Consider the following 11017-nt stretch of genomic DNA (forward strand, 5'->3'; position numbering starts at 1 on the left):
TTCCAGGAAGATTTGCTTTCTACCCAGGACTTGGAAAAAGAAGCATGACCTTTGTCAAACAGAAAAAAGAAAGAGTCTCCAGTGTATCTCATCTGAGAGAACAGATCCAGTCCAGGAGCCCTAAGCAGAATCTCCAGCGCTGATCCTCAGCCCCATTTGTGCCTCCTCATACTTGTGTGCAGGCAACTCGGGGTCAGTTCAGTGACCAGTCAGACCTGCTTTCCGAGTAACCGCTCGCCACCTTGGTCATCTTTCTACTGCCTATGCTAGCAGGGGAGTTACACGGGGCACAAAACGTAGAAGCCATTCATGTATACCTCCAGAGTGCCTGCCACGATTTTCAGCAGCTTTCCTGTCTGAGGAGAAGCTATTTGGGCTTACCTTCTAAATGGATAAGCTGACATTTCGTCAGCATGCACCGGCCTCACTGGAGGAGGCAGTCAGCTGTGGCTGGTGGCGGAAGGCGACTGGTTCGTGTTGATACAGTTACCACAGAACCCAGAGAAGCGAGCGTGGATTAGGTTTTAAATGAAAGAACAGCAAGGAAGGGCCACATGGAGGACTTAGCCTATTTGATAGACCGTGCAGTTGTCCATGAAGCTAAGGTTTCCAGAGACTTCTTTGCTACCATTTCTCAAACGGTGACAGTAATAGCGCTGACAACTGCCAACGTCTGTGGAGTGCTTTCCGTGTGTCAGGCACTGATGTGAGCACATTACGGATATTGACTCATTGACCCTTCACCCTGTGAGTTAGGTGCTGTCATTACTGTGGGCAATTTGCAGAGATATGGATGTTGAGGCCCTGAAAGGTTGAGTGATTTGCCCAAAGTCAACGAGTAAATGGTGGAGCCAGGGTTTGACCAAGGTAGCGTGACTGCAGAGCCCCGTCTCTCAACCACTTGCTGAACTGCCTCCGCCTTACCCAGGCTCAGCCTCACATCACTAGAGGGAAAAGACGTTCTTGATCCTCCCTTCTGTATGTTCAACTTTTGAAGTGCCGTGCGTTACAGAGCAGCTATCCGGAGACCCTTTGTGTAGGGAGGAAGCCAGAGGCCTCTGCATAGAAAAGGACTTGTTGTTCCCATTTTGTTCAACAGAACAAACTTTAAAAGTCAAGTAACTAGTGTCACTCTTCCTACTGGCCCATTGTATCGTCAGAATTATGCACATAATTTTTCAGTTTGTCCCTTAATGTCTCTATTTCAGTTTCTGACATAAAACAGTACTTTATATGGTATCACTCATTTGTAACTCATCAGAAGCCACAGTAGATCTCCAGTTTATCCCAGGAAAGGGAGGGGTTGAGTCGTTGATGGTTAGGTGGTGTAGCACACGGGGATCTCTTCCACTCCCTGGACCACTTCCCTGGGGAACCTCTGCTCTAACTTACTCAGTTTCTCTAGTTTAGGGAGTACACATGTCTGTTCTGCTAGAAGAATCTTTTAAGAATATATTTTAAGGGTTGCCTGGGTGGTCAGTCGTTAAGCATCTGCCTTTGGCTCAGGTCATGGTCCCAGGGTCCTGGGATCGAGCCCTGCATCGGGCTCCCTGCTCAGCGGGGAGCCTGCTTCTCCCTCTCCCCCTCCCCCTTGCTTATGTTCCTTCTCTCGTTGTGTCTCCCTCTGTCAAATAAATAAATAAAATCTTTAGAAAAAAAAAAGAATATATTTTAAAAAGTTAGGGCTAGGCTAGCTCAAAGAGATGATGTTTTGATAAGAGCAACCTTTTTTTGCTCATCTCTTCCAGCTGGGCTCTTTAGATATTTTACCCCGTGATGCAGAAGACTGAGGCTCAGATGCAACCTACAAGTAATTTGCCCAGAGTGCTCCAGCTGCCGAGCAGTGGAGCCAGGATTCCAACTGATATTCCTGACTTCACAGAAATAGGCACTCCCAGGAGCACTAACTTTGTGCCAACCACTGGTATAAATCTGTGACACATATTAACTTAATTAATCCTGAAAACACCCTAGGAGGTAGAACTATTATCCTCATTTTACAAGTGAGGAAACAGGCCCAAGAGAAGAGAAGTGACTTGCCCAAGGTCAGACAGCCAGTGAGTTAGATAAGAGTCATTTGAACTCAGGCCACCGAGCTCCAGAGTGCAGCTAGGGCCATGACACTGTCCTGCCCGTCTCCAGAGCCTGGGTCTTCCCATCCACCTCCCTCAGCTTCCCCTGGCCGAAACTCTTGATGCCTGGAATGCTCAGAGTTTTGAGGAATGTTGGAGGGGATAAATCAGAAAGTAAAAATTAAATCTGTTCAACTCCTTTTGTCTCATTCCACCCCAGTGCCGTGTGCTCTGGGCTCTGGCTCACCTGAGTGTAATGTGATTCATGGTGCTGTGAACCTGACCATTTTCCCTCTCCCTGTGTGACCCTTTGCTGTTGAATGAGCCAGTGTCCTAATGCAGAGCGCCCAGGGCCCGTCACACGCTGCAGGGGCCATTAGGCTTTGTTGAAGGCACCCTGCGAGTGTCGGGCCCATCCATTCTGGGTCTGTAGAGCTTTCTGTTTTGCTGAGTCCAGCACAAATGATTTGTAAACCAGTCTTTTTCTATATCATGCTCAATTCCAGAGGTTGCTGCTTTTGTTTTATGGCTTCTAATTAAATATTATTCTTTTGTATTCGTGCTCTGAGGGAATTTTGTCACGAGAGGTATGATTTTATAAATCAAAGACAGAATAATCATTAAATAGATGAGGGCTCCTTACAGTTGGCCCTGAAAGCTGATGGTTTTCCACTGTCACCTGGGGGATTACAGGCTTGGGGAGCTGCCAGAAGGGTCTCCAAAGATGACTGGTTGGAGTGGCTGAGACGGCTGAGTCTGGAGCTCCTGAAGGACTCTTCGTCGCCTTCCCTGCGCTCGTGCTGGGCCCTGGCTCAGGCCTACAACCCGATGGCCAGGTATGTCCCCCGCTTCAGCATGGGGTCAAGAGGGTCAGCACAGAGAAGACAGTATGTGAGAATTCTGTCTTATCGGCGCTACTTGGAAAAAGGGCTAGTATTTTTAATTTTGCCAACTTGTGGAGGAGAAAAAAAAAGAAAAGGCAGGTTGAACAAGCTCATATTATAGGAAAAGCACCCATCTTAACCTTGCTAGCAGACCTTTCCTTAGATTTGGGTCCAAAATTTTAATTACAATCATTTAGAGCTCTGAAAAGAACTATGTAATGGTTTTATATAACTGCTTTCCAATAATAATGAACTCTAATTATTTACTGCTGAATTACAGATACCCCCCAAACTTACTGGTCTTAAACAACAACAGTCATTTGTTTTGCTCATAAATCTGCAGTTTGGACATGACCTGTGGGGACAGCTCGTCTCTGTGTCAGTGTCAGTGGGGGTGTTTGTCCAGGGGCTGGAGGACCCACTTTCAGCGTGGCTCATTCACATGTCTGGCAGGTTGGGGCTTTCAAATGGGAACTGCCCTGGCTAGGGGTCTTGGTTCCTCTCCATGTGGGTTGTTCTGTGGGGTGCTTGGGCTTCCTCGCAGAATACTGGCAGGTTTGCAAGAGTGAATGTCCCCAAGGGAACGAGGCAGAAGTACATGGAATTTGTATGAGCTGGCCTTGGAAGTCACACAGTATCACTTCTCCCACACTCTGTTGTTCAAGGCAGGCACAGAAACCCACTCAGATTCAAGGGAAGGTGATATGGATGCCATCTCTTGATAGGAAGACTCTAGAAGAGCATGTTTAACAGGAGATATTGTTGCGGCCATCTCCAGGAAATAGAATTTGCCATAAAATAATACTATTTTAAATAATAAATCTTAAGAAGCCTTTAAAGATTTGATTTATAATCTTTGCATATAGAAGGTTTACAGTATAATGTAAATGAATGAAATGGGATACAAAACTATGGAATTGTGTGATTTCAACTGTTAAAAACACGTATACATAGAAAAAGACTAGAAAGTAATAGAGCAGTGTTTAAGTTGGAAGGTCTATGGAGTAGTTATTTTCTTTGTTATTCTTTTTCCCGTTTTCCAAATTTGCCTACAATGGATGATTATTATTTATAATGAGGCATAAAATGGTATTTTTTTTATGCTTTAAAAATAGTTCCTAGGATTCCCCCGACTCCACAGTGTGCAGATTTCATATGCTCAGCTGACGTAGTATACCTCTCTTCTGCTCCAAGTCACTTCTGAGCACAATGTCATCCAAGAGACTTGTGATAGACATACACCTATGTGTTTATCCCCGTGGTGCCAAGTGTGCTCGTTTGGGATCCGGGGTGGCCTTGGATGTAGGTCAGAGAGTGTATTTTTTAATTTACACAGGACTTCTTTTGGTCTTCATGTTATCCTTTACATTTCAAATTTTGTGTTTTCCAGCAGATTCCAAAATTATGTACGTTGGTCTGACCTAACCTTTTTCATATGTGATAGAAAGTATGTGTAGAGGCATCAAATGCTCAACCCATACATTATAAGCATATCTTATAGTTTCCAACCCCTTCCCCCAACATTCACCATAAAAGAGGGGATGGGATTAAAGTTCAGATATCGGGCACAGCAAATATACCAGTCCGTGTGTTGCTTTAATGATTTAAAATAGTTGTAGTAATCTTAGAAATGGCACCTCTGGTTCCAGGTCTCCAGCAGTTACATAGGCTTGGAGGGCCTTTTGAGAATTTATGGATTGGGTTTCTATCTTCTAATGCTTCTAGTTTCTTAAGTTGGGTTGTTGTGTTTAAGACCATTCAACTAGGGGTTCTGGTTGTATTTTGAAAAGCAGTCACGGGCGCTGCCTTTGCCTCTTCCAGTCTCGCCTGAGAAGCATCCCAAGAATCCTTTGAAGATTATTCTATTCTGAATCTGTTCATGCCAGCTTCTGTGTTAGAAGTCCCCTTTGTGTTCATTCCTCCTGTGAAGAGAAAAGATGGAAAAAGTGCCAAGAAATATGCCTGTGGAGACAGGTTATTTAGCTCTGCTCTTCTTTCTCACCCCCCACACCCTCACATGGCTTCCCATGTAGCACAGTGTCTATACCCGCGCTGTAAAATCAGTAGTCACTAGCCATGCCTGGTTGCATTGAGGTAATTACAGTTAAATAAAACTTAAAATTCCATTCCTCGGTCACACTTAGCATGGTTCAAGTACTCAGTGGCTACCGTATTGGATAGGAAAGATAGACCATTTCCAGCAAGTTCTGTTGGACAGCACTGGTCTGTATGAGCAAAATCAGTGATGCCAGGAGTAGATTGATAAGTGACTTTGTGGCACCGGGTGGAGGCACGAGAGCATTTCCAACATCTTTTCCCACTGCTCTCTGCCTTCAGGGATCTTTTTAATGCTGCATTTGTGTCCTGCTGGTCTGAACTGAATGAAGACCAGCAGGATGAACTCATCAGAAGCATCGAGTTGGCCCTCACCTCGCAGGACATCGCCGAAGTCACGCAGACCCTCTTAAACTTGGCTGAATTCATGGAACACAGTGACAAGGTGAGACTTTGCCCCGTTGTCCAGATGGGGCCTGACAGGAAACAGGTGGGAGGGGAGAAGCACCCAGGCAGCCTACTCCCGTTCATGCTTGGCCGCTGTTTTCCTATGCTGTGGGTTCTGCTCTGCCCTAGGGCCCCCTGCCATTGAGAGATGACAATGGCATTGTCCTGCTGGGTGAGAGGGCTGCCAAGTGCCGAGCATACGCCAAAGCACTACACTACAAAGAACTGGAGTTCCAGAAAGGTCCCACCCCCGCCATCCTAGAGTCTCTCATCAGGTAAACCCTTTTTAATTGCTGCCTTCATCTGAAATGACCTCTCTCCCCCCACTGCCTGCTGCCAAATCACTGGAGTCACGTGGAGGCGTCTGCTCTGTGAAATCTGCCGTCGGGTCCCGGCCAACACGTTTAAATGAGATGCGGTTGCAGATGGCTCTCCCCACTCTTGGAGCCGTAATTGGCATTTCTGTTGACCCCCAGCACACGGGCTCCCGTTGTTTTCCCACCTGTGCTGGCTTGTCCCGGTGGCATCAGCCCCGAAGCTGTTCTGAGGCAGCAGCAGCCTGGGAGCGATAGATGTTAACGCCCGGGTTCGATCGCGCTGTCAGGTCAGAGTAGGACATACTGGTTGTGGTGCCTCAGAGGCCACTGGGGTTTTATTGCCTGAGTCGTCCTCCTCTGGAGTTCTGCGAGTGTAGCAGGCAGAGCGAAGTCTGAGATTCAGCGATCTTTTCCCTGGCTTTGGCTGTGTTCTCTCCTCTCCTAAGATGATTTTGAGTCTTCTGGGTATGGAAAAAATAGGTTGTTTAATCAATTTTCTGCTGTTACGAAATTAGAAGCAGCCTCAAATGTTAGCTCCAGCTCCCAGAGAACTGTTTGCTTCCCCTACTGACTATCAGAGAATATTAACTCTGGGATCTAATTATCTTCATGTAAATGCTAACATGGTTGATTATTTCACTACAGATAGTCGAGGGGAAAATCACCCAGCTAATAAGTACCTCCTTTGTGGCTGAAACAGTCTGCTGTGTATGGCGCTTCTTCCATTTGAGAGAATCATCACATAGCCAGCTTCTCTGCCAGCTCTGCTTTTGAGTAAATGCTAAAAAGTGTTCCTTTAAACACTTTAAAAAGTGACCAAGAAGATAGAAATAGAATCATGTTTTTGTCCAAATAAAGTAAGCTTGGAGACTGTTGATTTCTAAAATGCCACATACAAACAGTTATAAACATGCCATCCTATGGAGTAGGTTTCCGTTTCTAATTAGGGACAGCAGATGTGAAAACCTGCATTTCTTCCTCCCATCCCTGGCTTAGGTAACACCATCTTCCTTGATAATTGACAGACGATCTGGCAGAGGAATATAATCATTTCAGTGTCATATAACTAGTTTTGCAGGTTAATTTCCTTGCTGACCTTTTTCGGTTTGACACCTCTCTGAAAGCCCCCTTGTCCCACCCCAGGGCTTTCCCCGTATTTGAGACAATCACAGAAGCATTAATGTGTATACAGATTTGCAATAGGAAGATACAGTCAGAGCCCTGGAAGAATGTTTGAGAAGGCCATTAACCTCTTAAGCCAATATAACTGAAAATACATCCTCAGAATTCCTTGCAGATTGATCTTGACTTTAAGCACAAACCAGTAGAAGCCTGTGCTCCCAGGCAAAGCCAGGGCTCTGAGCCGTGTGGTTCTGTCCCAGCCTGATTGAGCTCAGCTTGCAGTTCTGCCCACTTCACTTGTCTTCCCATCTTCCCATTGTGTTGCTTTCTCCATTTGTGGCTTTTCCCACTTGCTTTTGTGAAACTGCTTTTCCTAAGCACCATGGCAATGTCCTGCCATCATTGTCACTGCAGAAAGTTTTAAGAAACAGCCTTAGACAAAGCTGCTCTTAGAGAATGTGTGCTCAGTACTACCCCAGTCCTCTGCATGGGCCTTGTGGAAACTCCTCCCCAGGGGTCACCATTGGGGGGGTCGTATGTCCCTGAGTTACCACTTGGGTCCCATGTTGGAGGCATTGCTTTTTGGTGATAGATTGAGCTCCCTTCCTCACAGTGGCCACCGGGAAGCTCACAGCTCAGTCTTGGCCCACTTCTAATGGACTACAGCCCCCTGACCTCTTTTGTCTGCTGCCCTCCCCCGTTCCAGCTCTATTTTGTCTTTCCTACTCTTGCTTTTCCTTCACTGTCCACTTTTTTAAAGTTTATTCTGGTTTATACATTTGAGTTAGCTGCCTCAAATTCTCTTTGAAATAATCAGGTTAAATAATCAGGTTCACAAAAACGTCTTTGCAAAGCTATTTCTTACTTTTGGTTTTTGTTTTAAAAAGCTGTGCTATGCTGACAGTTCTGTTCTCTTGCTACTGGATCAATCTGTGTCATTCCCTCCCTACCTATTGACGTTTTTATCTGTCTGCTCTAGGACAAATGTAATTCCCAAACCAGACTAACACTGAAACAGTATAAACTACTCACATCTCCTCAAAACTTATATATATAAATGGGTATTGAATTCTTTGTAAACATATACGTGCATACACACACACCTGGCTTTTACTTGGTTAGCTTGTAGCATTAGGGTAAGGGCTGGTGGCCTGCTGACTTAGACCATTCAGGCTACTGTAACAAATTACCATAACCTGGGGGGCTTATACAACAAACACTTCTCACAGTTCTAGAAGCTGGGAAGCCCAGGGTCAGGGTGCCGGCATGGTTGAGTTGTGGTGAGCACCCTCTTACAGGTTGCCCAGCGGACAGCTTCTGTCTGTGTACTCAGGTGATGGTAAGCAGAGAACAAGCTCTTTGGGCTCTTTTTAATGAGGGCTCTGATCCCGTTCATGAGGCCTCTACCGTTGTGGCCTAATCACCTCCCAAAGATCCCACTTCCAAATACTGTCACATGGGGTTTAGGCTTCAACATAGGAATTCTGGGGGATATAAACATCCAGTCCACAGCATTCCTCCCCTGGCCCCCCAAAATGCATGTCCTTCTCAAATGCGAAATACATTCATTCCATCACTTCAACCGCCCTGAAGTCTTAACCCATTCCAGGATCAGCTCTAAAGTCTCGTGTAAACATCATCTAAATCAGGGATAGGGATGAGACCCTAGGTATAATTCATCCTGAGGCAAAATTTGTCTCCAACTGCGAACCTGTGAAAACAAGTTACATGCTTCCAGAATACACTGTTGGGGCAGTAACAGGAGAGACATCCCCATTCTAAAAGAATGGGAAGAAGGAAAGGGTGACAGATCCCAAGCAAGTCTAAAACCAAGCAAGGCAAACTTCATGAAATCTCCAGGCTTGGGAGTAATCCGTTTTGGCTGGGTCCTCTGCCTTCCAAGCCCTCTGGGGGACAGTCTGCCTTCTGGACCCACTGGGGCAGAGTCCACCAGGCCTGTTAAAAGCGAGGCAATTGTCCTCCTTTTTGAAAACAAGCAGGCAGCCATGATGATCTCTGGACCACCTTGGGATCATTCTTTTCTCGTCTTGAAGAATATTGCATGTTCACAGCCAAAGAGCTCCGTAGTTCTGTCCTGTAAAACCCAAGATGTTTGATAGTCTTCCTTCATTCCTTCCTGTCTCTTTCCTTTTATTTTGTTTTGTGGTTTTCCTGCTGGAGTAGCCGATGTGGTCCGTGGTTCACACCACACTTATCCCCTTAGCAAAGCCTCATGTGGCCATACCCTCCGTGTTCTCTTCCAAACACACATGCTCATTTCTTACAGTATGGGTTGGCTGAAAATTTCCCGGATCTTTAAGTTCCGGCTCCTTTTTCCGTAATCCGCGTCCATGTCGTTTCTCTCTTCTCTCATTTTGCTCTAAGCGGTCAGGGGGAACCAAGCCGCCCCTCAGCACTTTGCTTAGCAGTCTCCTCAGCTGATATCCAGAGTCACTGGTCGCAAGTTCTGCCTTCCACAAAACACTGGAACACAAACACAATTCAGATTGTCTGCCACTTTATAACAGGAGTTGCCATTTCTCTATTATCCGCTAACCGTTCCTCATTTCTGTCTGAGAACTCATCAGAATGGCCTTTACCGTCCATATTCCTGCTACCTTTCTGTCCACGATTACATAGGTGTTCCCTCAGAAGACAGAGGCTCTTTCCCGAGCTCTCTTTTTCTTTCTGAGCTCTCACCAGCATGTGCCTATGAGAGTCCATTCGCGGCACTCTGGGCGTTCTCGAGTGTGCCCCTCAGAACTCTCCCAGCCTCTGCCCGTCACCCAGTTCCAGAGCCACCCCGCATCTCAGTACCAGTTCTCTGCGTTAGTCTGTTCGGACCGCTCTAACAAAATACCACGGACCAGGGGGCTTCAGCATTCATTTCTCACAGTTCTGGGGGCTAGAAAGTCCATGGTCAGGGACCAGCACGGTTGGGTGCTGGCGAGCACCCTCTTCCAGGTTGCCACACTACCACCCTCTCACTGAGTCCCCACATGGTAGAAAGCAGAGCACAGCTCTCTGGGGTCCAGCTCATCAGGGCCCCAATTCCATCTGTGAGCCACCCTACCCTCATGACCCGAATCACCTCCCAAAGGCCCCGCTTCCAAATACTGTCAAATTGGGGATTGGCCTCCGTGTAGGAATTTGCGGGGGACACACACATTCGGTCCATTGTACTTGCTTTTCTTTATTTCTCACTTTAAGTAGAAGAAAGGGTCTCATCAAAGCTGGGTGCTTTCACTGCCCAGCCCCTGACAAGTAATCCCATTTTTGAAAAATGTTCTGACTGAGGTCAGCAGAATGAAAATTAAAAACGGGGGCCAGTGCTTACGAGGTGGACATGCAGCTCTCATACCTTCTTCTCTCTCACATCGTAGAGGATGAAACAAAACGTTCTTTACTTCCAGGGGTGACCCTGAGCTCTCCTTTGGTTCCTGGTGGTTCTGCCCTTTTTAAGGTCAGAGATTGTGCCAAGGTCATCTCTGAGTCCTCGGTGCCCAGCTGCAGCTGCACCAGAAGAGGTGCTTGAGAAGTACTGGTTCTGCTCAGAATCCGCACACTGTAGCTTACGTGGCTGGGGGTGTCCTGTTCTTTAACAACTGCTCTCCCCTTTCCCTTGGCTGCTCCCTCTGACAAGGTGTTCCTAGAAGGGTGAAGGGAGCCACAGATGCCGACTTAGAGGCTCAGTTTTGGGGGGTGGGGTTTATGGTAACGTTTTTTCCCTCAACATTAACACTGTCTCAGAAAGCTTTCCTCTGTTTACTCAATTGTGTAAATGTAAAAATATGAGTAAATTTCAGCAGCTATAGGTTTTGATTAGTAAAGTTTAGATGCCTTGGCCCCCCAACTCTATTGAGGAATAATTAACAAATATAATTGTGTATATTTAAAATGTACAGCATGATGCCTTGATACACGTTATGGAATGACTATCAAGCTCAAGATCATTAACACATTCATCACCTCACATTGTTAACCTTTGTGTGTGTGTGATGAGGACGCCTAAGACCTACTCTAGCAACTTTCAAATACACGACAGTGTCTTCTAACTATAGTCACTGTGCTGTATATTAGATCCTCAGAACCTGCTCCTCTTACAACTGAAAGTGTGTGC

General features: G+C 46.2%; 1 protein-coding gene across 3 annotated transcripts in view; it reads left to right on the top strand.

Annotated features, from left to right (window-relative positions):
• The window catches only part of MTOR (mechanistic target of rapamycin kinase), a 124227-nt gene that overhangs the window by 45885 nt on the left and 67325 nt on the right, over positions 1-11017 (top strand). For all 3 annotated transcript variants that reach the window (XM_025856015.2, XM_025856017.2, XM_025856016.2), the window contains 3 exons: positions 2766-2908; positions 5294-5456; positions 5588-5733. In XM_025856015.2, coding sequence (XP_025711800.1) covers positions 2766-2908; positions 5294-5456; positions 5588-5733 — 452 coding nt within the window. The remainder of the gene's footprint in view (positions 1-2765; positions 2909-5293; positions 5457-5587; positions 5734-11017) is intronic.

This window comes from Callorhinus ursinus, unplaced genomic scaffold (genome assembly GCF_003265705.2).
Source record: "Callorhinus ursinus isolate GAN/ISIS: 27379988/994484 unplaced genomic scaffold, GSC_fseal_2.0 scaffold18, whole genome shotgun sequence".
In the NCBI taxonomy this organism is placed as follows: Eukaryota; Metazoa; Chordata; class Mammalia; order Carnivora; family Otariidae; genus Callorhinus; species Callorhinus ursinus.